At 45.9% G+C, this 26,478-nt stretch overlaps 1 protein-coding gene across 2 annotated transcripts; it reads left to right on the top strand.

Annotated features, from left to right (window-relative positions):
- The first annotated feature begins 2,386 nt into the window (after positions 1-2,386).
- ANKRD13D (ankyrin repeat domain 13D) lies at positions 2,387-21,588 on the top strand. 2 transcript variants are annotated; one of them, XM_077320926.1, is made up of 15 exons: positions 2,387-2,866; positions 6,843-6,978; positions 7,827-7,951; positions 8,635-8,680; positions 9,722-9,865; positions 9,977-10,166; positions 10,519-10,603; positions 10,933-11,014; positions 13,038-13,099; positions 13,264-13,394; positions 13,860-14,017; positions 14,250-14,408; positions 15,587-15,750; positions 16,451-16,530; positions 20,501-21,588. In XM_077320926.1, exons 1-15 carry the CDS (start codon positions 2,777-2,779, stop codon positions 20,778-20,780), a joined length of 1,932 nt encoding a protein of 643 aa, XP_077177041.1. In that variant the 5' UTR covers positions 2,387-2,776; the 3' UTR covers positions 20,781-21,588. The 2 variants fall into 2 exon arrangements, with proteins under 2 accessions (XP_077177041.1, XP_077177042.1); XM_077320927.1 differs by having other exon boundaries at positions 2,396-2,866; positions 10,537-10,603.
- The last annotated feature ends 4,890 nt before the right edge of the window (positions 21,589-26,478 follow it).

Raw genomic sequence — 26,478 nt, 5'->3', positions numbered from 1 at the left:
TACAGGTATTAAATTAGCATAGTACAGCAGAGCTAGAAAAATAATAGTATCACCAGTCACTGCAGTTTTGAATAGGTCTTTCTTATCTTGAATGTTTGGGCTCTATCAGATTTAGCTTTTACCTCTTACATTTTATGCCCTTTGGCCTTCAGCATTTACATTTTTTTCTGTACCAAGCCGTAAATCTGCCAACTGAGGATAACACTTTTGAGAACAATGGCTGTAGTCCACAAAATCATATGGTACATCCTTTAAGGAGCCCCCAGATTTATTTTTATGCAAGACAGTATACTTCTATGAGCAACAGAAAACTGGGCATAGCTAAGCACATGCAGGACACAAACTAGACCTGTTGACTTGATCAGTATGTGAGAGAGAGTATTATTGCCATCACCCTCTCGCCTTTTGATAGGGCTTTATCTTTAACAGCTGGGGCCATTCCGCACCAGGATCCATGTTGCAAATTGTTTGCGGAATGAAAAATCGCCATTTTAAATAGTGGAATTCGTCGTTATGCATACCTGCCTTTGTAATGGAATCCAGTTGCGTTTCTATCGTTTCCCACAGGGTTCCGGTCTCGGTAAAAATCGCTAGCCAGGAAGCGCTATTGCTGAGCTGTGTCCTGCCCCTGGCCGTCAAGCAGCCAATGGGTGGCCGTTATCATCCTCCCAAACAGCCCCTTTCCCTTTAAGGAAGGGTTTTTTTAAAAAACACACCCATTGCAACGAATCTGCGTTGATTCATTGCAACGGAGAAACCCATCCAGCTAGCAGGTGGTGTTTGAGCTGCCGTTTCATCATTGCCACGCTCCCCCCGAGTGAAAAAAAAAATCCTCCCCCCCTCACGGGCGCGATTTTCGGCCGAAAACAGTGTGAAAAATAAAGGGAAAATAAACCAGCAAACGGGCCTCTGTATTGCTTGTGCTTGGTGACTTTAAACAGAGGGACTGCAGCCGGGGAAGCCTCACTGGGTAAACGAAGGCTTGCCGGTGCATTGATCTCCGCTCGCTCAGAGAGAAAAAAATGGCGATCGCTTCGCCGGAAGATCAGAGGAGAGAGCCAGGGGGAGGGACTTTGCAGAAACCGCAACAATGGTAACGCACAGAACTTTCCCGCTAGTGTTGCAGATTGGTTGCAGGAGTGTAGCGCTTTCTGGAGGGTGAATCCACTTTTTGGGATTTCCCTGAAAGCGCTACAACGAAGCGCTTTTTGCGGATCGGTTTCAGGAGTGTTGCAGATTGTCAATGTGTTGCAGATTGTCAATGACGTTGTGCATAATGGCAAAATTAGTAACCATTGTGCTATTTTGGACAAATGCGGAACGGCCCCTGGTATCTTGGGATAGAGCTCTAGCAGGTTCAGCCAGGAAGAATGAATGACACGAAAATTTCACAGTGGAATTTCTGCCCATTATGCAGCTCTAGTCAACTACAGCAGAGATTTCCTGTAAAAAATGGAGAAAAATACCTGCCTTAATAATATGGGCTAGGTAGGATATAGGATGGGGAAGGCGAGGGGAACATATTTCACAACATATCAAGGCAACCAACAGGTTTATCCAGTCCAGCCCCAACGGTAGGCAGTCCTCATTCCTTCCCTCCTCACTTTCTTTGCTTCGTTTTTCTGGGCCTTGTCAAGGCACTGTTTACTAATCATTTCTCTCTAAAGAAAGCTACTTTTGTACAGTTTAACCCATCTCTTGAAACCAGAAATGCACTAGTCACCTGTCTTTGCATCATAACAGCCCTTCCAGAAGGCCTGATAAGGCCTAAACAGGCTGACAAATGGGAACAGATAGGGAATTCTATCCTTTTGAAAGGCTCACAAACAGGCCTAAGAGCCGAAACAATGGTTTGGAAGCAATTCCTGGAAATTAATTTTGGTTTGAAAGACATATGCAAAATAACAAAAAGATGGTCGCTGATCCTGGATGGGAGCTGTAATTAGGGCTTCTAATTTTCAGAACGCCAACTGCCGGGACTCAAGGCTGCCTACAGGTCGTGCACCTTGCGGGTGGCTACAACATTACTTTGCACAAGCACAAGCACTCTTCCTTTCACGTACTCGAGCTGACAACCTAAACAGCGGGTGTGTGTGTTTGTGTGTGTGTCTGTGTGTGTGTGCGGACAGGGCTAAGGGCAGGATTTCATGAAGCCTCCAGGCACAACCCTCCGCTGCCATTCTGAAGAATTAGCGAAGGAGCTCTCCGAAGCGCTTGAGTAAGAAAGCTCTAAAGGCCGCTCGGCCATTGTGAGGGAGCGCGGCCAGGCCTCGCGCCCCATCTCCGCCTCTGTCGCTCCTCTCAACCCCTCTGCCGCCGCCCCCGCCGGTCCTTGAGGACAGCTCGCAAGGCGCCGCCCGCCCGCCCGGCCACCGCGGGGGTGACACGGTCAGGCCGGGCACGGAACTGCCGGGGCTGGGCCCGGTTTCCGCACTCCGCCGCTGTCTCCTCCCTGCGCCCCGCAGGCCCGCCCCTTCTTCCCAGCCTGACGCGCTCCGGCTCCGTCGGCCTCGGGAGCCGCAGCGAACCCCGGCCAGGCCGCGCGCGCCCCTCCTTCCTTCTTCTTCCTTCCTTCTTCCTTCCCTCCCTCCCCCTCCCTCCCCGCCCGCCCGCCTCTCTCTCCTCCCGGGGGCGCATCCGTCGCGGCCGCCGTCGCAGCGCGGAGCCGAGCAGGAGGGCAGCCGCTGGCCCTGTCTCCGCCGCCCGCCCGGGAAGGCCTCGACCAGGGAGGGGATCGCAGCAGAGACCCGGCCGGACGTGGGGACATGGTGACGGGATGGCCCGCATCGCAGACGCCTTCCCTCTGCACCTGCTCGTCTGGCACAACCGGCACCAGGCGCTGGACAGCGAGCTGCGCAAGGGACAGGTACGGCGGGCGGGCGGGCGGTGTGTGTGTGGGGGGGGGGGAGCCCACGAATCGGCCCTGGAGTCACCCTCTTCCTCCGCTTCTCTGCCCTACACAGCTGGAGTTCTAGATGTGCAAGGGAGTGGTAGGCTGTGGGTTTCTTCTCACATGATCCCAAGCCTTTGCTTCGGAATGGGAAAGCAGCAAGAGAGCAGATATACTGGCATAGATCCTAATGTGCCTACTTCTCACCCTGCATCCTGTTGAACCCCACCTCTTCCAGAACCCCCCCCCCCCCACACACACACACACACACAAACATGCCTTGCTGTAAGAACTGCACAGGGGACCTCCCCTGACCCCAAATAGCATGGCTGTCATTCTTTCCTCCTAGCTTCATCCTACTGATCCCACGTCTCCATTCTTTCTTTTGCTGCTCTCAGCCATCCATTTTTCAGCCCAAGCCAACCAGTGGTTGGAAAACAGTTGTATAGATAGATGAACAGTGTAAGTCTTTCAGGCTAAGAATCCCCAACCCCATTCTTTGTCAGATTTGGCAGCTTCATAAAAAATAACATTTCTCCTCTGAGTCCATCTGCCTGGAATTCCTTAGCCCAGCACATCTTCAGCTTTAATCTTGTAGCATTCCATAGCAAAAATTAGGCATACAAAAGATTTATGTCCCAGATGGTTTTCCAGGAATAAAAGAAAGACCAAAAGGGAGCAAAACCCCAGCCTGAAAGATCAAGCTAGGAACCCCAAGGTTGAGCAAATTAAAAATTAGACTAAAATACAATTATTTATAATCTAGTGCACATAAATAGGATTAAATACTACAAATAAAAATATTAAAACATAAATCCACATTTACAGCAATCTATGAAATGTTGCACATACAATTCCCAAGAATAATGTTAATGGCTATGCATTTTATGACCAATGACCAAACATATTTTGATCCAGGTCTTCTTCAGTTGTCAAGTAAACAATGCACAGTCAAAAAAATCTTTCATCATTCAGTATATAATATAACAAGGCTACGCAGGTAGTGTTTGAGTCACAAAAAGTGAAGCCCCAAACAACAAATATAATTCAATTCTCAGAGTATATGGAGCTCACAGTCAGAAACAGTGACTAAGAACTGCCATTCTGTCCTGGGCGGAAGTAAAATCCTCATGTTCTCATGTTTATAGCCATGGTTTTCACTTTTGGCTTTGGGAGTCATATTTTAAAAACCTGATTGTTACTCCAAGTGAACTTCATACTTCTGAGATTGGCCGAAGGCGACTCCTTCTCAAGTTGAAGGCCTGATCCTTTGCCTTCCGCTCAAGGAAAGCTCCTAGAGCAGACCTTATCCCAAACAAAATATTCAAATCAAATCCATCTTGGTGGCCAGAGATCATAGCCCGACTGTTTTTGCAAATAAATCTGTCTGGGGTCATCCCAAAATTTTGGAGGCACAAAATAATACTTCCTGTGTTCAAGAAGGGTCAACCCAAGATGCCATCATCCAATCAGTTTATCTTGCTTCGACAAATTATACTCTTCATATTTGCTAGGTGCCATAACTGAATGGCTTGAACAAGGTGATATTCTGGGGCTAGAGCAGGTAGAGTTTAGGAGGGGTCGCAGTCTTGGATCATTGTCCAGTCCTATATAATCTGATACAAAAATATACTAATTTCCCAAATAACCCCCTTTTTGCAGGATTCATTGATCCAAAAGGGACTTTTGATTCCATCCCCAGAACAAGACTCGTAAAAACTGTGACACACCACAATTGATAAAAGGCTGCTGTGGTTCATGCAGCAACTTCATGTGGACCTTACAGCTCAGGTCTGCTATGGCTAATGGTTGCAAGCAGACTGAGCCATTTAAACTACAGTAGGTGTTTTCCTTCAGTGATCTGATAGCCTCTGAATGGGGAAGAAATTCACCAAGTGAAACAGTTTTCATATTTGGGTGTTCTTTTCACATCTAACCTAAAATGGGGGCCTCATTAATCACTGATAAAGAGAAAAGCAAAACGCTATGCCAACAACATACAAAACTTTTTTTCAAAATGGCAGTTGGAACTATTTCCCAGGTGCTGTTCAAGTCCTTAACCTAAAAGTCATTCCTATTATGCTCCCTAGTGTAGACATAAGGATTGTCTCGGTAAATGAAACCATTGACCACCTTTTAAAATATTTTCTGAGAAACATCCCTCACTGTGTGGCCAGTGTGGTTCTCTGTTCAGAACTGGGCCAATCTTCCCCTGAGGCAAGGGCTTGGTTACAAGTGTTTATACTGTTCATCAAGGCATACTTGAGCAGCACTCTTTCAGACACTCCTGGAAGAAGACTCTTATAGGTCAATGTGGGTTAAGACTGCCTTTGAGAAACGGCTGGCTCTTGATGTTAATCTGGGCACTATCCAGGCCCTGGGCTTTCATGTAGCATTCCTTTGGTGAGAAATCATGTAAAATCATTTGATCACCAAAACTCTGCCTTTAGAGCACACCTATTCATCCCAATTTTTTGGTATTCCACCTCCAAAATCTGTTCCATCCTAAATCCCTTCCGTCCTGTTGTCTTTCCAAAGCCTGTTAAGGGTGTTCATTCTGGCCAGACTAAATGCTCACTCCCCAGCAGTTATGACGGGTAGCTTCGTGCAGTTACCTTATCCAGAACAAATCTGCCCCTGTCCCTTAGCAGAAATTGATATGATAGCACATAACCTTCTGGAGAATCCTTTGTATGCTAATCTCTTTATTGTGTTTGCAAGTTCATTCAGACATATATTCCTATGACTTAGTTACCTCTTTACTTTCTGAGTAAAGAACTCTATATAGAAGACTGAAGAGTTCAATAAGAACTCTAGCAGTTGCAAAAAAATATTACTTTTATGACTAACTATGACTAACAACAACTATCCAAAATTCATGTATTATAGAGCTTTTATTGGATAAAAGGAAAAGAAATGGAGGGGGGGGGGCATTTCAAGAAGGCATAGGGGTACTGTATACCAGGTTATGGGACCAGAGTGCTGATCTAAAAGAGTCAAATTACTCCCTGCTTAAAGTTTAGTTTATACAAAGGCCTGTGGAGATTCTTGCATGTCTAGAAGCCATGCCATAAATCATAAAAATGTGGGTTGCTGGGACTGAGATAACATCTCTGTAAGGGGCACTCTGTCTGTGCTCAGGAACATTCTTGTAGGCTCCCGGCTTTCAAAGGCAGAGAAATCATTGGATAAAAGAGAAGACTGAGCTGTTCCAGTCATAGTGATTACACTAAGAGGAGTTTGAAAACCAGCCATCCATCTCTTTGTAACAAGGACTCCTGCCTGCAGTATTTGTGACAGTTTCGCTTTCCTTAGCTCAAGGAACTTAATCCATTGTCATTATCCACCCTTCAAAAATATTTTTCCCTGGCCTTTTTTCTTAAATGTTTTTATAGAAGGTACACTGTACACTGTCTCCTCTTAAAAATAAATCATATAATTTTGCAGCACACGAGGCCAATCCTACTCTCATCCCTACTATAGTGCAGGGACAAAGGATATTGCTGAGTATGGCCATATCTAGTAAACAGTCCCAGAAGAAATGAGTATTGCCAAGTAGATGGTCCTTTTGTCTGGAAGTTAAGTTCCAAGGCCCAGCAATAAGAGAGTTTTAAATGGAGTCTGGATCCAAGCATCAGTGTGCTTCAACTTCAGAAAGTTGCTGGATATCTTACATTGCATTTCACCAGCATAGCAGATATGTGGACTGATTTGGTACCACATATATTCTTAAAAAAATAAGGACTATAGTGCTAGGTGAATAATCACCTTTAACAGGGTGATTAAACACCTTTAACCTGCATCCCAATTCATGGGGCAGAGTTCTGGGACACACACACACACACAAAGCAGGTTCCAGGGCTGGACTTCAGCTCAAAGTAAACCTCAACCCTGCCTCCCCCTAGAGATAAGTGTCAGCTAGACATTTAATCCTGTGCCTCATCCTTTGCAGCATGATGTTGAGATGTTGGACCCACGTGGCCGGACACCCCTGGAACTGGCCGTGTCCCTGGGGAACCTGGAGTCTGCACGAGTGCTTCTGCGACACAATGCCAATGTGGGCCGGGAGAATGCCAATGGCTGGACAGGTATGGAAGCCTTGTAGTGGGAGAGCACAGGCAATGCATGAAGAGGTTTCCAGCGTCAGTCACTGGCTTCTCTATTTAAATGACATCTCTTTATATCCTAGGAAGAAAGGAGAGCGGGAATGTGGAAGGAGTGATTGTGAAAGTGGGCTGGGGAAAGGCAGCTGTTGAGAAAGATTTGAGACATTGGGTATGTGGTTGTGGGGAGTGCACAACATGACTGAAGGCCCAGAATCCAGTACACAGGGTTTTTTGTATATTCTGTTTACTTTGGAGACAGAAGAGTTATGGTCCCCAGCTTGGTGAGAGCCAGTTTGGTGTAGTGATTAGGAGCACAGACTGCTCCACATGCAGCCAGCTGGGTGACCTTGGGCTCACCACAGCATTGATAAAGTTGTTCTGACCGAGCAGTAATGTTAGGGCTCTCTCAGCCTCACCCACTTCAAAGGGTGTCTTTTGTTGGGAGAGGAAAGGGAAGATGGCATTTTGAGACTCCTTTGGGCATTTTGAGACTCCTTTGGGTAGAGAAAAAGCAGCATATAAGAACCAACTCTTCTTCCTGTGGTTTTGTTTGGGATACCTGTTTTTTTCTGCCTTAAGTTCCCAGAACCCTGCTTTGTGTGCCTTCTGTGGCAGGTGCTTCTCCAGGAATTCAACAATATTAGTGGGATTCCTGTGTCCTTGGCAGTCAGACATGTCCTTTTGGTAAATCAATAGACTGTCTCCTCTCCTCCCAGTTTTGAGTGAGGATAGAAGAGACACTGGTCTGGACATAAAGGAGGTGGGGACAGGGCTTGGTTCCAGGAAGCAAATACTGATAGTTTCTCTGTATCCTTTCCACTGTGCTTTAGTCCTGCAGGAGGCTGTGAGTACAGGAGACCCAGAAATGGTGCAGCTGGTGCTCCAGTTCCGTGATTACCAGCGTGCCACACAACGCCTAGCTGGCATCCCAGAACTTCTCAACAAACTACGTAGAGTATGTGCTGCCATCTTCTAGCTTACCTTGATCTCCAAGCATTTTCCGTCCCCCTTTCAGTGTCCATCCACCATGGAGTGTCCATCTTGGACTCCTGTCAGCAACCTCAGCAGTGGTTGAGAAGAGAGAGGGAGAAACCTTGCCAAAGAGGTCCAAATTACTGTCTTATTACAACCTCTTTCTCCATCCTGAAGCTGTGGTTTCGGGTGCATTTTTAGAAAAATGAACACTCAAGATTCTTTTCCTACAAGAAGTTTCCTCAGTAAATCTCTCACTTCTCTACAATACATATGTACAAGAGCATTGAAGTTTCACGATCTTTGGTTCTCCAATACATGTTTCAAGTTTGCAAAAAATCATTATCTCTCCCATAGTTAGGGGCTTAGAGGATGTGTTTGAAAAATACACTTTCAGGATGACAGAAGGAGTTACACTGAATCCCAGGTTGTCATTGCTGTCCTTTTAACTCTGGTTCCTAGGGGATGTTTGAATCACTCTTGGGCTTTCTAGTAGTAACAATCTAATTTAACAGTGAACTCCCAATGGACTCATATGACTAATAGAGTTAGGGTTGTCCTGTAGTAGTACAAACACACTATATGTAGAGAGGAGGAATTTGCTGTTCCATCTCCTTTTCTTGTCTGTGTTGATCCGTCCCTTTCTCTGGTTTTCTGTCTCACCAGGCTCCTGATTTCTATGTGGAAATGAAATGGGAGTTTACTAGCTGGGGTAAGTCAGTGCTTGGAATCCCACCATTTGGGAATGAAGGGGAGAAGTTCGCAAAAGCTAGAGCAGGTGACTGTCCAGGAAGAAGTCCTAAGCAGACCTTAGGAGCTCAGGCAAGTGTGATACAGTGATTCAACAAAATACAGGGGACAGAGCTTGGGGCCAGTAAGCCCCTATGAGTCGACTCAGTTCCCATTCTTCATGGATTCATAGCTGGTGGAGTCCCATACCAGGGAACTGTCTTTCCTCCAGAGCAGTTTCAGAAAACAAGTGGCCTGTATTGCTTGGGAGTTTCAGATTATTTATCTTCCCTTCTAACAGCAGGAGTAGTTGCCAAAAGGAAGTTCAATCCTGGGCAAAGAGAGCTGTTTTCAGAAGGGACAGTCAGAAACTGAGTTGTAGGCCAAATAACACTCACCAATAGACCAGATTTAGCCTGCTGACTGCCAGCTGTGCACCACTGGCATACCATAGGACCGTGACCTACTTTGGGAGGGGGTATTGAATGCCTCCTCCATTCTCACAGTAAATGTAATGGGTTTATCATGGAACAGACTCTGCCCAGAGACAGGCTGTATTTTTGCCTCAGGCACTGAAACAAAGTCTGTGAAGATTTTGGTGAAGATATTAGTTAGGGGAGAGGATGGTTGTGCCAAAGCCTAGCAGTGTTTCCAGTGCCTTAGGAACTTGACTGAGTTGTTCTAGCAGAGAACTGGCTGGCTGTTGTTAAGCAAATTGGTTTGGGGTGCAGCATTCCAGCACATATACTGGACATAGCTTGTCCCTGGTCTATCCATCATTGCAGTGCTCTAGGGATTAGAGCTAATAGCTGGACAGAATCCTAGCCACATGGAAAAGGAGTACCCTTCAGCCATTAAACTTTGTGCATATCACTGGCTGTCACTTGTCTTACCATACAAGGTTGTTGTGAAGTGAAATGTCTCCTTTGACAATGAAGGGGTGATGCAGATGTGACAACACAGTAAGTGTTTGGGGGCAAGTTCTGTCCTTCTGCTCACTGTCTATCTCCCTGCCCATCCCCAGTGCCCCTGGTCTCCAAGATGTGCCCAAGTGATGTATATCGGGTGTGGAAACGTGGCGAAAATCTACGGGTTGACACAACCCTGCTGGGTTTTGAGCACATGACTTGGCAGCGGGGACGGCGCAGCTACATCTTTAAAGGCGAAGGTCAGAAAAATTCCCTCTTTGGAAGAAACCAGTGTGGTCCTGGATGGGATTTTGGAGCTGTGATGCTGACCTTTTGGTGTTGCTTTCCCTGCCCCCCCCCCTTTTGGCCAGATGAGAATGCAGTGGTGATGGAGGTAGATCACGACAAGCAAGTTGTGTACACTGAAACATTGTCGCTAGCCTTGCATGAGCCTGAGCTGATGCTAGCTGCCATGCAGCCTTCAGAGGAGCACGTTGCCAGCCGGCTCACTTCACCCATCGTCTCCACCCATCTTGACACCAAGAACATTGCCTTTGAGCGGTGAGCTGGGATTGGGGGGGGGGGGGGGTGTGAAGCGGCAGAGGCTCTGGGAGTGGTTATTACCCCAGGGGAATATTGCTGGTGCTGGAGGGCATGATGAGACCCACAAATGAGCCAAAAATGGGGGAAAGAAAATCCATCTAGTTTGCCTTGATTAGCAACTAGTTTTGCCAAAGGACCACTTTGGGAAGATGAGTCAGGACCCCAACCACAAGGCCTACACTCTGTAGGTCTTTTAAGGACAGGGTTAGGATTCTTAGTGTGTGTGTGCACACATTTGAAGAAGTTTGTGGCTTTAAGCTAGGGAGAAAGCATCATATCTGAAGCAGGGATTTTGTCATGCCTGACTTAGGGCCTCCCATCTCTGCAGGAACAAATCTGGCATCTGGGGCTGGCGTTCAGAGAAAATGGAAAACATCAGCGGCTACGAAGCTAAGGTATAAGTTTTGTCCATTCATATCATTGTCACTTGCATGCATAAAGTTTGAGTCCAGTGGCACCTTTAAGACCAACAAAGTTTAATTCTAGGTGTAAGCTTTCTTGTGCATGGTATCTGACAAAGTACATGCACACAAAAGCTGATACCCAGAATTAAACTTAAATCTTAAAGATGCTGCTGGACTCAAACTTTTTTCCATTGCTTCAAACCAACACTTGAATGGAACTTGTGTATATAGTTAGCCATGGAGTAGGGTTTAGCCCGACTTCCTGTAAAGCTTGTGTTGGATGGGATCATGTGCTATCAGCAGCCTTTGTGTTTCTCCAGGTTTACAGTGCCATCAACGTGGAGCTTGTCACCAAAACCCGTACAGAGCACCTGTCAGACCAGGACAAAACGCGCAACAAGGGTAAAACACCTGAACCTCCTCCAGTTGTGATTCTATGCTGATTCAGCCACTGCCACACCACACACATTCTGCAAAGTATTCTCCCCCACTCCAACTCCCCTGGAGAGCTCCACTCACTTGTATGTTATGTTTTCTGGCATTTGCTGCCCTCTGGCCTCCAGTGATTTGTCCTCATTAGTCAAGGCATGGAATAAGGACTCCCTCCTGTTTCTCAAGGCTCTTTTTAGCCACCATTTGCTGCAAGCTTAGTTACTTCAACCTAGATTGTGAATTATGCAGGAAGTAGATGTTTGTGAATGATTCTGGGAAGATGCCAAGTGGAGAGAAAGATGTAGGAACCACTATGTTAGCTACTAAGAGCTTGTCCAGTTCCTCTGGTGTCAGTCTTGAGAAAGGAGACAAAGAACTGGAGGCCTGGCCCTCCTTTTAGTTGAATCAGTGGTGCATATTTGGAAAACAGCTACTTTCTTAGCCTTTTGAAACCTAGCACAAAGAAGAATAAGAGCTGTTTTTCATGCCCTGCTTTTTACTACCCAAAGGAGTCTCAAAGCGGCTTACAATCACCTACCCTTCATCTCCCCACAACAGATACCCTGTGAGGTACATGGGGCTGAGAGAGCTCAGAGAGAACTGTGATGCCCAAGGTCACCCAGCATGTGTAGGAGAGGGGAATCAATCCCCATGTTCCAGGTTAGCAGCCCCTATTCTTAACCATTACATCAAGCTGGCTCTCAAAGGAGCAAACAAGATGTGACTCAGGCCCTCCAAGATGAGACCTCCCCTGAGCTTGTTTTTTTCTACTTCAAAACAGCTGTGTTGCATCGCAAATTTGATTGCGAAAGCTGCTCTGGAGAAGGATTAACCCTTTCTCCCAAACCATTTCCCTGATCTATACTGTCCTTTCAAGTGACAGGTTTACTAGATTGTGAAAACTCAGTTGAAGTTGCTTACCTGGATTTCAGTAAAGCTTTTGACATGATGCTCTGATGGGTAAACTGGAGGACTGCAAACTCAATTTTCAGGTGGTTAGATGGTTAGAGAACTGGTTAGGAAACTGCACTCAAAGAGTGGTTGTCAATGGCATTTCATCGAACTGGAGGGAGGTGAGCAGTAGGGTCCCCCAGGGCTTGATAATGGGTCCGGTACTTCTCAGCATTTTTATCAATGATCTGGATGAGGGGGTGGAGGAACTCCTCATTAAATTTGCAGATAACTCCAAATTGGGAGGAATTGTGAACATCCCAGAAGATAAAGATAGAGCTCAATGAAAAGTGAGCAAATGAGAACAAGATGCAATTCAAGAAGGAGAAATGTAGAGTTCTACATCTGGGTCACACAAATGAGAAGCATGCATGGCAGATATACTTCTGGGTAGCAGAATAGATGGAGATACACTTCTGGGTATCAGTGTGAGCAAGATTTTGGGTACTTGTGGACTATAAGCTAAATATGGGTAGATGGTGTGGTGCGGTAGTAAAGAAGGCAAATGCAATCTTGGGCTGTATCAACAGAGGCACATCAAAATCGCAAGATGTAATAGTCCCATTGTATTCCACATTAGTCAGAATGCACCTAGAGTTCTGTGTGCAGTTCTGGAGGCCTCACTTAAAAAAGGATGTGGACAAAATTGACAGGGTTTAGAGGAGAGCAACAAGGATGATCTGGGGTCCTATGTGGAAAGGCAGAAGGAACTGGGAATGTTTAGCCTGGAGAAAAGGAGGTTGAGAGGGACATAATTGTTCTCTTTAAGTATTTGAAAGGTGAGCAGGAAACAGTTCTTGTTGGCAGCAGAGGATAGGACCTGCAGTAATAGCTTTAACTACATGTAGAATGGTACAGGTCCAGTAGCTATAAAAGGCAGAGAAGCAGTGTACCTTGTTGAATCTGAAAACCTTAGTATAAATCTTTCCCCAAAACATAAATAATTACTTAGCCCCTGGGCATTAATAAGAGGGTGGAGAAAAGACATCTTCAGGAAGGCAGACTGGGCTCACTCTTTTGGTCTCCCTCTCCTTCCTCACAGGTTCCAAGACTCCCTTCCAGTCCTTCCTGGGGATAGCCCAGCAGCATGCTGTCCAGAATGGGGTGAGTAGCCAGGCTAGATCTCATCAGTACTTGGGGAGGGGGGGGGGGACATTGGCTCTGCCACACAAATAAGGCTAAGTAAATAGCAGGGGAGGGGAGATGGGGAACAAGCTGCATTATGATTGTGGGTACATGGAGGTGGTTCCTCATCCCTACTGTTGCAGGCCCCCGTGCTGCAGTCCGCTAGCCCCACCAACCCCACGGCTATCACCCCGGAGGAATACTTTGACCCCGACTTCAACTTGGAGTCTCGCAATATTGGTCGCCCTATTGAGATGTCCAGCAAAGTGCAGAGGTGAGGAGTGCAGCAGTGGGAGGCACTGCGGCAGGGACAGGGCGGAAGCAGTGGAACAAGGAGTGGGGATGTTTGTGCGTGCCCCGTGGAAAATATATTGAGATCTCTAACACCGAGATAATGGTTAGATGTATTGTACTGGTGCCACCCTCTTCTGAACATTATTCTCTCCACCAGGCTGAACTAAGATCAGAATTGTGACCACCGCCGCTATATGTTATGTTATATGTTATATGTAACTTTTAATTGGGGTTTTTATGGGGATTTTATTGTGTTTTAACTATTTATGTTGTAAACTGCCCTGAGACCTATTGGGAGAAGGGCGGTCTAGAAATTAAATAATAATAATAATAATAAAAATGAAATAGGTAGAAAGGGGGAAATGAAAGCACGGGCCTGCTAACTGCAAGGAGATCTCTCTGTGCAATGGTTTCTGCGGCATTTGACACACTCTGTACTTGCTAGGTTCAAGGCCACCCTATGGCTATGTGAGGACCATCCCCTCTCCCTGGTGGAGCAGGTAACACCCATCATTGATCTGATGGCAATCAGCAACGCCCACTTTGCCAAGCTGCGTGACTTCATTACCCTCAAGTTACCTCCAGGCTTCCCTGTCAAAATTGGTGAGAGACGCAGGGTGTCGCTGACAGTGGGTGGTTTGGGAGAAGGAAGTCCAACTCTTGTAGGAGGAGGCAGGTCTTGAGGACTTGTTAGCGAGAATTAACTGCAAAATGGAGGTGGAGGAGTAGCTCTGGAGAAAAGATCAGGTGGGGAAATGGGGGGATTCAAGAACAGAGCTTGGCTAGTGTTGATTTCCCCCGCTTTCCTTTGCATATTTTTTCACTTAATTTTCAGAGATCCCCCTCTTCCACGTGCTGAATGCTCGGATCACTTTCAGTAACCTGTGCGGCTGTGATGAGCCCCTGAGCTCAGTACGGATCTGCACTCCTACACCCAGTCCAGAGAGCACCGAGGAGCTGAGTGCCGGGGCAGAAGCAGCCACTAACACCAAAGGTAAGGAGTTACTCTCTGAGCTGTGTCCAATGCTTTCAGTGATTTAGGATGCTTTAGGATGCTTAGGGCTGATCCTGCGTTGAGCAGGGGGTTGGACTAGATGGCCTGTATGGCCCCTTCCAACTCTGTGATTCTGTGATCTGAGTCTTTGCAGAGGCATGAGGGTGGACAAGAGTATAAAGCTTTTGTGGCTAAAAAAACAGGTAGCTATCTGAGGGGCTACATGCAGTGACAGCTAGGCCACTTAATGAGGAAACGATGGGAAGGAGGCATAAAACAGTTATAGGTTCGGGTACCTACTACCCAATAATTATTAGTCCCTCTTCCTGAGGAGAAGAGAGCAGTTGTTGATGGAGACACATCCTCCTCCCACACCCCCAGCCCATCAGCTATATTTATTCAGGAGGGTGATCAAGTTTGACTGTGTGTTTTCCCTATCTAAGCATGAAACCTCCTTTAGGTTTCTCTCCTCCAGCACAGAGGTTGGGTAATGGATGCCCTTGGATGATGGCCTTAGAGTCAGAGAAACAATCTTTTCAGGTACAATAAAATCAGAGTCCAGTAGCACCTTTAAGACCAATAAAGATTGATTCAGGCTGTGAGCTTTTGAGTGCAAGCACTCTTCTCAGACAGAAGAGTCTGTCTGAGGAAGAGTGCTTGCACTCGAAAGCTCACGGCCTGGATCAATCTTTGTTGGTCTTAAAGGTGCTACTGGACTCTGATTTTATCATGCTACTTCAGACCAACACGGCTACCCATTTGAATAGATCTTTTCAGATGTATCCCAATCACTATGAGGTGAATGTCTGTCTGCCTGCCCAGTCAAGTACACTGGTTTGGGAAGACAGTGAGATAACTTCTGATACTTTTTACACCTCTTTTTTCTTGGTGATCCTTAATAATAGTAAATCAGTGACTGTCACTTACGAGTAGAAGAAGTTCTATCACCACATTATCATTTTTTTCAACTTAGACCTCCCTGGGAATACATAAACCTTTGGCTTCTTACCTTAAGGAGACTTGGTATGGCAAAAGTTTTTTAAGAGCCACTCTTGAAGATGAGGAAATGAGGGATAGGTGAACCAGCTGGTCTTTGGTGACGTGAGGAATTATGGAAATAGGGGCTCCCTTGTCCCTAACCACTACACTAACCATTGTGTCTTTCTCCTGAACCCCAGTGTACCCTTTTCCTTGTGAGGTGGACCCATCAGTATTCGAGGTGCCTCAGGGCTACACAATGTTGGGTGCGGGCCGTACAGAGCCCATGAGGGACGAAGATGATGACCTACTTCAGTTTGCCATTCAGCAGAGCCTTCTAGATGCTGGCACAGAAACAGACCAGGTGAGGGCAGCAGCTGGCCTCTGTGGGCAACGATCCAGATCCATTCAACCTTAGCAGACAGACATGAGTTGCCTGTCTGGCTCCTGGAATGAAGGTGAATGGTCATCAGGAGGCTGCAATTGTAGAGTGGCCTAACCATGGCTATGTGGATACCAAGTGGAGGGGAAATTAGGCTGTATAGCTAGCCAGCTCCCAGGAGGTGCTTTTTATTTATAGATGGTAAAAAATGGCTCACAAATCTTAATCTCGCAAACCTCTGCACACAGGCAGTTCAGTACTTCCATTTCTAAACCTGTGAGTCGACAGTTAGCTCAAGACCAGTTAGCTCACTGTCTCTGTTGTCTTTGTGGGTCTGCTGAGGGCCAATTTGAGGTCCGAAGCAGGAACCAAGCAGGCAGTGCAATTTACCAATGTGCAGCTAGATCTCGTCTGAAGGATCCAGTCAGTTTAAACCGAAACTGACCTAGTGCGCGCACTGGCAGGAAGATCCATTGTTTGCTATTGTATGTAAGTTGGGCTTTTTCAGGGCTTTATCAGTTCAGTTTTGCCTCTTGTAACCCCATGCTGAGATCACACTAAAGAGCTGATTGAACTCCCAGGGGTCCTGGCTTCCTTCAAACCCATGCATTTGACAGCATCCACCTAGGGGATACGTAATGTGGTTGATACTTGGCATGCTTTTTCTTGTGCGTTTCATCAGGTCACTATATGGGAAGCTCTGACCAACACACGACCAGGATCCAACCCCCCATCCTATGATGAGGAACTACAACTGGAACGGTGAGTCTCTTTCTGAAGTAGCATTGCAGATTCCATGAGCAGCAGGCTATCTATCCCATGCCCTTGAGGTTGTATGAAGAACACAGCCAGAAAAGTTATGGCGAAAGAACTGAAGAGTGAATTATATAGCAGAACCTAAATTTAAAACTGATATCCTTACAACAACAGGCAGCTCTGTCCTATGCTGCAGATATAATAGTAATTATTATTTGAACTTATATCCCGCTGCTTTCTGAAGACTCGCAGTAGCTTACAACATAACCCCTCCCTAAAACATCCACATAAAACATATTATACCCAGAGCACTAAGCCCCCTGTAGCCACAGAAGAGTGGCGGCCTAAAAATATACCTCCCTCGAGGTGGGGGTGCAGATGTGCAGCTGGGTCCAAGGATGATATTACTGCATCTTGCATGCTTGTGTGGCTTGTCAGTATCCTATGCTCATTTCAATAAAGAAATGGCAACTGCACTGGAGCTCATAGTAATACCATTGACATCCGCCACTCATTGAGTGGCATACAGATGACACCTCCCATATCAGCCATATATGGAAGCAGCCTGTACACAGCAATGCCAGCACACCTGCCCCCACCCAATCACAGAATGCAATAAAGGAAGGAACATAGGAAACATAGTTGCCAGCTATAAAAAGTTCCCCTAGGCAGACAGGGTATGTCCCTGTGGATCAGAGGGGATAGAAACATTGGAACATGTTCTCCTACGTTGCCCCTTATACCAAGAGCCTTGTTCCAAGTTTATTCTTCCCTCTATCAATAGGTACCCTGGGCAATCAGATCAGGTGTATGAAAAATTGCTACTTATAGATGGAAATCCACAGATATCAGCACTTACTGCCAAGTTTTATGTGGCTGTTGTTATAATTCATCAATTACTGAGGTCTTATACATTGTAGTATGTTAATGTTCTTTTATTTATTGTTAAGACATAGTCCTTTTGAGCATGTGCCTCCCACTGAATTTTGTCTTATGCATGGGACTGGTTTATATTATGTTGTGATGGATTTAAGGATTTGTACTGATCTATGACTGCAATAATAAAGATTGATGCCTCATAGGAAACACAGTACTCTTCTCAGCACTCTGGGAATTTGAATCCCAGCCAGCAACATGTTCCCTTGTGTCAGGCTGAAGTTTTGCACCATCATCCCTAGTCACTGAGGCTGTTCATGCTACTTCCCTGCTCCAGATTCAAGTCATTTAGCCTGATCCATTTAATGATTCCACTTCACAGTAGAGAGTGATGTTCACTAGCAACAAGAAACAGCAGAAGGGCTCCAGGATGCTGCACATGCTGTGAGCTAGAGAGAGTGAGAGAAAGCCCCCCATGTGGGCATGTGTTCCAAGTGTGCCCAACATGTGCTCAGAGTTCTGTGAAATGGGTGTCCTAGCTGAGGTTTTTATTGTACTTGGGAGAATTGTGATTGGCTGCAATGGAAGCATTTGCCAGTGTTTTCTCCAACATAACTTTATGCAGAGGGATGGCGCTTAAGATACCAACTAGACTCCTCTATCTCTCATTTCTGGCAATTACACCAGCATTGGGTTTACACCAGTGTGATTTGCGTGGTATGCTATACCTACTGGTATATTTCCAAACTACACTGATATTGGGTTTCATTGTTATCATGAACAGTTTATGGACTCGCCTTAGAACTGCTCCCTTAATTTATTCGTTTAAACTGCAGTTTAATTATCCTCTGGAACAAATGGGGAAATATGGGAGGAAATCTTCAGATAGCTTGGGCCCAAGTCATGAAAGAAACCAGCACAACTGTTTAAGGATAAATGTGATCAGAGTTCTTAACCTGGTAACTCTGACCACATTTATCCTCAAACAGATCCTGGTATCATGTTACCATCCACAGTCCAGGAGACACATGCACCTATATGCACAACTCTGTGATTGTGAACGAATTTCCAAGTCAGCCTATATTCACACTGGAAAGGACTGACCATATGAAGGGGGAAACATTCATTTTAGACTAAAGGAGTTGCTGGCTTAGATTTTATATCAAGCTACCAGAATGAACCCAGTATGGGCAATGGTACACTCGAGGGATATAAAGGACCATTGACAGAGCAAAGATCCCTTGTACAAGTTTAGAAGTACTGAGACTTTGAATAATGTGGAATGAGAGAGAATTGAGGGAAATAATTGAAGCACATGGTAACATGATCTGTACATTTATAATACTTCAGAATAGGAGTGCTCATGTTGAGATACAGATATTCCCAATACATCCCACACTGTGCGATATGCAAAAGACCAAAGCTGAGTGAGAGAGTGGAAGCAGGGACAATAACTGCTTTTCCAGGCAGAAGTTCAGTTCCCAAGGCAAGGGTCCAAACATCCACCCAGCACATAACGCAAAAAAAATGAATCCAAAGGCAGAGGCTAAGAGCCACATAAAGTGGGTAAAATCGACATGAAGCAGATAGGGCTTAAGTTACTGCACAAACATAAGTGGTTTGGATCAGATTAGAAGTGCCAGATAATTACTACCTCCAGATATTCATAGATTCCTCTACTTTACTAGCATTTGACAAAAAGGAGACACAACCAAATGTAACCAGTCTACTGAATGAACCTCAAAATGGCAAATGACATCTCCTTCCCCAGTCACTTCCTTTGCATTCAGCTATGAGGAGATCAAATGCTTTCCCTCTTGTGTTTTCCTTTTAAACCTGATGGGGAGGCCCTTCTGCAGAACAAAATGCTACACAGAGAATTAAAGCTTACCTACCTTACCTTACAAAAAAAAAACGAAGTAAGAATACAGAGTCAGTGTGGTGCACTGCTTAGTGTCGACTTTGGATCTGGGAGATCTAGGTTCAAATTCCCACTCTGCTGTGGAAGCTTGCTAGGTAACCTTGGTTTAGTAAAACAGTCTCAGCCAAACCTACCGCACAGGGTTGTTTTGAGGATAAAATGGAAAGGAGAACAATATAAGCCACTTTGGATCCCCACTGGGGAGAAAGCAGGGTGTACTTTAAATATATAGATTTTTTTTAAACTAAGAACTGATATAGGCACAACTAGGAGTAGGCATATTTTGGATCATGCATTTTTGAAGAGGAGTATGGTTGAGGCTGGGGTCGGTGGAGTAGATCTATTGCCCCCCCCTCCCCGGTGCTTAGATGGACGTCATTCTTGCTCCATTTTCTTGTTGCCTCGATTGTAGGGGCAGGAGCGGGTTGGTTTTTGTTATGAGTTTTTAGAGTCTTTTAATGGGGAGTTTTAATGGTTTTTTAAAGACTGTTGTTACCTGCCACGAGTCTCAGGGGAGTGGTGGGATATAAATTAAATTAATAAATAATAGATAATATATAAATAAAACTTTCCATGCTACAATTTACAGGGTACACAAGGATGAAAACTCCCAGCTCCCCTCTTCCTTATAGTTGCAGCTGTGGAATTGTTGAAGTAGTTTATGCTTTTGTCTTTGTCCATTCCAATAAATATAAACCATGATTAAACATTAGATGAGTCTGTTTTCCCTGCATGGGGGAAAAATGTTCTCTTAATACATAATGTCATTTTGTGCTATGTGGAGTGGAGTGGATTGGATTTTTGGGGGCCTTGTGTTATTTCACATTCCACTGTAAGACTCCTGTCTGGATTCTTGCTGTTATGCAATTCTTGAAAATATTTTAAATAGAAAGAAGAAATAGCAATCTAAGAAATCTAAGACTGTCTTGTGTGTGATGGGGGAGGGATGATACAAATGAAATGGAGAAAACCAGAGAAAATGTAGGTGAATGGAAGCAAAATATGAGTGCACTGCACATACCCTCACAGCTTCTCCAGGCACAAAGTTTCTCTAGATTCATGGTGAGATGTTCTATTAAAGGCTTTTCTATGCACAATGGCACAGAACTGAGGAGTGTGGTCACATGACCTGTTGGCTACCCACTTGATGATGCCTGTTTTTCTACTCTCTCCCCTCAGGGCTATCCAGGAAAGCATGTTCCTTCAGTCAGGGCCAGGCGTGGGCACAGCGGAGACAGGAGGCAGCAATGGCGCTCCTCCTTCTTCTGAAAGCAGCCCAGCTCTCAGCACCAATGGTGGCAGCTCCTCTGCCTTGCCACCACCCTACCCGAGCTTTGATGAGCAGCTGCGTTTGGCCATGGAGTTGTCCTCACGGGAGCAGGAAGAACGGGAACGCCAGCGCCGCGAGGAAGACGAGGAGCTGCAGCGCATCCTCCAGCTCTCCCTGACGGAGAAGTAGCATCCCAGCCTGCCGGCAAGAGGCCCCTCGCCTCCCACAAGCCTCACACCACCCAGCCTACCAAACCCTTGCTCTCATTGTATTTTTAACCTCTGGTGGGGTGGGGGTGAGTTCCATGCTTTGCCCTTTCTCCACTAGGGCTGGCCTGGATGCGAGAAGACAGCACCTTCTGCATTTCTTGGGACTCACTCAGTTCCGCCCTCGTATTATTTCCTGTAAGATATTTTTAAAATTGCTTTATATCCTCATCCCTCATTGAGGAAAGTGTTTTATATAGCACAGGGAGGGGAACGGAGCAGCAGACAGGAGCAGAGGAAGAGCAACCAAGTGCAATAAGTTGAGGAAAGCAGCATGTAATGTCATCTTGGCATCAGTGCCTGGCTTTCCGAGACTTATATAAATGCACTGCTGTCTCTGTCCTTGCAGTTTTGGCCTGCTAGGGACAGGACCTAGCTGGGGAAGTGGCAATAGAGGGGTGCGTGGAGCCCTGGAGTTTGATGTTTGCAGTGAGATCTGAAGCCAGGCTGCAGCGTGATGAATAATTTTCATTCCTGCATTTTTTTTCTTCCTCATCGTGAGCTGCTCCCCACCCCCACCTGTGTGTTTAATTTATTTTATTTATATCTCTGAAGATATATACGAGAAGGGGAGCGGGAGGTTGTTTTTTTTTTTATTATTGAACCCAGTGGGTCTAAAGGGAACAACTGTGCCCACTCCTGAGTGGCTTTTTCCTGTTGTCTGGGGACCAGGCACGGGGTGGGGGGGCGGCTCTGGGCAGCAAGAACTACTAAATAAAACTAAGAAACCAGCATTGCTTTTTTGTGCCATTCTTCCCTTTCCTCTGTCTCAGATTATTTGGTTATCACACCAATTTTTAACTGCTGAGATTTCTGTTGGTCTTCAGGCAAATGACGGCACTAGCTGATTTGTATATTCAAAGCCAACTTGCAGTTTGAGCCATGATTTAGCTCAGGCTTAGCTCAGGCAGGGAGTCGACGGCTGGTTTAGCCTTGTCTTGAGCTCAGACCTGTACAACACATTAGCAACAGTGCTCAAGGAGGCCCACCAGCCATATACTGAGTCTTGCAGCTTGGTCAGCCCTACCTCCTCAGCCAACACAAGGGGTTATCAGACCTCCTGCTGGGGTGCCATATGTAGCCTGAGGGGTGCATTTAGTTTGAGAGGCCTCAAGTGGTACAGGCCTCTTTTGTTTTATGTGTTGCCTTCTAGAAGTCCTCTTTCACAGAGAGCAATGCAGTGGAGAGGGGAAACAAAGAGGGGGATAGAAACAGTAAGACACTGAAGTCACAAAGTGAGATACCCAGAATGTTGATACTCGCCACAGTCAAAATGGCCAGATTATCCAAATAATGTGAAATTTGCCTCTCCCATGCTCACATACAGACACACTTTGGTCCTCGTCATCCCTGTTGGACTGTCTTTATATAACGATCCAGTGTCAGTAGAAGCAACAACTGGCAGAATTGCCCTGTCAGGTCATTGATAGTAGACTCCCCTGCCCACTTCCTTCCTGCCAACAGCACAGAGCCTTCTTGCCTGCGGGCCAGTTTAATTTTGGCCCACTTCTACTTCCCCTTTGTTCATTTTTTCGGTTTCATGTCTCCATGATCCATTGTTTCTGTGGGTTCCTGCTTTTCAGGACACGCTTACTTTAGCCTACTTTCTTTGACCATCCTCGCTTGTACTCTGCTCTCCATTCCCCCTCAGCATGTCACCACTCCTCAAGTAATGCACAGTTTCTACAGAAACCAGAACTTTGTCTGTGCTGATTTTGCTTCTAGCTTCATTCTCTGTTTATTTTGTCAGGTGCTACTTTCTCAGACTGTTGCTTGCCCTGTACTTTTTCTTCAGCCTTACTTCTTTAACTGCCTATCTCCTGGGACCCCTATAGTGCCTACCTATCTTGGTGAAGTGGTATCCTCTAATCTAAAGAACAGAATTGTTTCCCCCCACCTCCACATGCAGCCTGCTAGGGTGACCTTGGGCCAGTCACGGTTCTCTCCAAGCTCTCTCAGCCCCACCTACCTCACAAGGTATCTGTTGTGGGGAGAGGAAGTAAAGGTGGTCATAAACCGCTTTAAGACTCCTTCAGGTAGTAAAAAGCACAGTAGAAAAACCAGTTCTTCATCTCCTTTGTGAGGTTTAAATCCCAGCCACACTAATGAGTCTCTCTTAGCTCACAGGACCTGTAAGGAAACCTACTTTGTTCCTTGAATGACTGAACAGTCTGAACCATTGACACTACTCAGCTAAGAGGATTCAGGGCCATAACTACAATACAGAGGGCCATTCCGCACAGCTAGTAGAAATCTGTAATCAACACTGAATATTCCATTGCTGTGTATTGTAGCTTTCCATTATCATTTCACACCTGGCCAAAAACTCTGTTTTCCTAGCAGGACTGTTTCTCCTCCAGCATTCCTCACCTACTTCCGGTTCTTGCCGAGGAGCAATGAAAACACCACAAACCTCCCTTGCCCCCTTCCCACCTCAAGCCTGCCAATCAACCAGACAACCAATCAACCTTGGCTAGCCACACAAAACCCGCTTCCTCCCTCCTTTTTTTTTAGAAAAACACCAACGTAATCATTGCAACGCAATTTCATTTGTTCACAGAGGCATTGGTTACCTGTCACAGCTCCGTCTTCAAGTTTTGATAGTTTCATAGCACAAACTTATATTTAGAGACTGCTGAGCAAATCTTCCCAAACAGTAGCCCCTTCTCAGAAGCAAAGAGGTGATGCTTTGGGGCCAAAAGATTTGTCAGTGAAAGGGAACATTGATGCCTTGGAGAGTTGATTCCAACTGTGGTCTCTGCCCTTCCATGGCAGTTAACTTGTGGCAACCTAACCCCCCCCCCCCATCTCCTTCTACCAGCCAGAGGGGACCTGTCAACCCTGGGGGGGGGGATAACCTCGTTTCCAGCCAAAAACAAGGGGGAGGGGTAACCTGGACTTTCCAGTCATTCATCTCCAGACTAGAGGGATCGTTTCTCCTAGGGAAAATGGATGCCTTGGAGAGTTGATTCCAACTGTGGTCTCTGCCTTTCCCAGGCAGTTAAATTGTCTGGATCTGGCAACCTCACCCTCCCCATCCCCTTCCAGCAGCGGGGGTGGGGGTAACCTGTAGTTTCCAGCCATTCACAAACAAAAAACAGAGGGGGTGTATTTTACTGGAGTTCTACATGCGCCCCCCAATGAAAAAGAACAAAAAATACAATGTGACACACGCGCTCACGTATAGAGCAAGGGGGCAGGCCAGATAATTGAAAGGGTTCTGAAGAGACTTGCGATTATGCGTTGCTACTCAGCATTCTCCATTTTTTAAAAAACACCCGCCTCCCGTCAGCCATGGAGGCGGGACCAGGTGAGGGACATCTCCGTGGTGAAATAAGTACTGATGACACCTCACTGAAACCTAACGGGTGATTGTGCCATCTGTCGGATTTTGACCAGGGGAATGCAGTTTAACCAATTTCCCTGCTTCCGCTACAAATAGGCAGGTGGAGCGAAACTGGGACGGGAAGCTGATGGCGTCATCTGAAACCATGATTTTAAAGCGACAGCATCTGGTAATGATTTCGCTGAAATTCCCTCGTGCGAAATGGCCCAGAATCTTGCTCTGTTTGTTACGATGCTTATCCCCATCTCGTGTCCACAGATAAAACTGCTATGAATGTTCCCACCCCCTTCACCTTGCTCAATCTCTGCATGGGGAAATCTAGGAACTAGGACATGAGCACTGAATGAGGAAATTGGTCATGTGACAGCACAACGTCAAGAAGGAGTTCAGCAGCTGCTGAATGGTGGCAGTAGGGTGGTGCTGATATTGCATCAACCACTGTTTGGCTGGGCTTATCTAACACAGTCTCTCCTATTGTTTGTATTCCTACATACTGGGAAAGCGCCAATAGCCACATAGCCTATCATTGTGTTTGCCCAGCTCAGGCTATCAATACTCACTGTGGCTTTGAGTTCAAAGTGTAGAGCTATGCTACAAGTGGTCCTGGGATTGACTGGCTTGGAAAACTGAGGGAGAGTCCAAAAACAATAGCCCAGAAATCTGGTCTCTTGCTTCCACTGATGAGCCTTTTTCTCCATTGGCCAGCAAATTTGTTTGGGCCCATAGCATTTGAAGCCCCTGAATAGAAGGATGGGGTGGGAGGTGCAATAGCTCTATCCTTCCTCTTGAGCAATGAAAGAAAATATACCAAATTTCAAAACATAGATCAAACCATTACAATGTGTGCAGGAAACTTATATTAAGGAAAACTAATTGTCCTAAGGACGGGCTTTGAAAGGGGCCCCCTTGGCCCCCCGCCCATGCCGCTTAAGCTGGCTTTGGACCACTTGGACTCTGAAGCAGCTTGCATCCAGATCAAGCGGTGCAGGCAAGGGCTGGCCAGCTCGTCAGCAGGCCTGGGACAGAACTAGGTAGCAGGGCGGGATGGAGGTTGTTAGGAGCCCTGGACTGAGCTCGTTAGCACAGAGCGGGATGGAGCTCATTAGCATCCTGAAGGGCTCGCCCCCTCCACCACCACCATTTGCCCAGGGCCTACTCCCCTGACCTGCTGCTGGCTCTGGCAGCGAGGCATGTCTGAGAGCGAAGTGGCTAGCGTTCAGGAATGGAGGGCGGAAGGCCAATCAGGGTGCAGCCAGCTTTGCTGTACCCTGATTGGCCCTATTCCAACTTGGACTCCCCGGACACTTTCCACCTCCCAGGCTGTTTCACAAATATTAAGAGGAACAATGGATATGGATGTGCTGCCCTGTGTCTATGGGATGTCCAAAGCTTGTAAAATTACTGCAGTCAGAAAAACATAGTGTTAAACTACTATTGAAACACAGGCACTGGAACAACTGGTTTTCCTCAAACTTTAGCAACTCAAAGATCCTCATTTTAATTTCAACATTTTCAAAGAAATGTCAGTATTGACCAAATGTTTTTACACTGGAAAATATAGTATAAATAAGCTATATTTTACACTGGCAAAAGTGACTGCATTAGAAATGAATATTTTCAATATAACTCAGGGACTAAGAGTTTCTGGTCTGAACTGCTGAATCCTGGCAACCAATCAGTACATCTTCTGAGATAATCTAGAAGCTAAATGCCTGTGGAAAAGAAGTGGGAACTTATACTATCCCCCTTTCTCTAAGGCAGAAAGACTCTCTCCCAATTCCTGAAAATTTTTAGACTTGACCACAGGAAGGGCTTGCCCTTTTTCCACACTGGAGTAGCCTGAGGAGATCCCAGTCCCCAGTCAGAGAAACATTGTTATGTACTTTATGTATATACTCCATTTCTACTTTACCTTTCTCCCAAATAGGAACCCAAAGAGATTCATATTCTTCTCCTCTCCTCCATTTTATCCTCACAACCCTGAGAGGTCGATTAGGCTGAAGGTTACCCAGCCAGTTTCCATCGCAGAATTTTATTTATTCATTTATTTGTTGTTACTCAAATTGTATCCTGCTCCTCACAAGTTTCAGGCAGCTAACAAAATAAGAGTTTACAACAACCTGCAAATGGAGTAAAAAAAAGTGGATTCTAGATCAAATCAAGGCTGAACTCTCTCTAGAAATTAAAGTGACGAAACTGGAGCTATTGTACTTTAGTTACATACAGAGAATACAAGAATCACTGGAAAAGATAGTAATGAAAAGTTGAAGGCAGA

The sequence above is a fragment of the Paroedura picta genome, chromosome 2 (assembly GCF_049243985.1).
Source record: "Paroedura picta isolate Pp20150507F chromosome 2, Ppicta_v3.0, whole genome shotgun sequence".
Classification (NCBI taxonomy): Eukaryota; Metazoa; Chordata; class Lepidosauria; order Squamata; family Gekkonidae; genus Paroedura; species Paroedura picta.
This window is presented reverse-complemented; position numbering and strand designations above follow the sequence as displayed.

What these genes read in the sequence shown, in the direction of transcription:
- ANKRD13D (XM_077320926.1), top strand. Translation starts at nt 2,777, where the DNA reads ATGGCCCGCATCGCAGACGCCTTCCCTCTGCACCTGCTCGTCTGGCAC. An exon ending in TTCTCAACAAACTACGTAGA is followed by an intron (nt 7,952 to 8,634) that starts GTATGTGCTGCC and finishes CTGTCTCACCAG; the next exon opens with GCTCCTGATTTCTATGTGGA. An exon ending in CTGGCACAGAAACAGACCAG is followed by an intron (nt 15,751 to 16,450) that starts GTGAGGGCAGCA and finishes GCGTTTCATCAG; the next exon opens with GTCACTATATGGGAAGCTCT.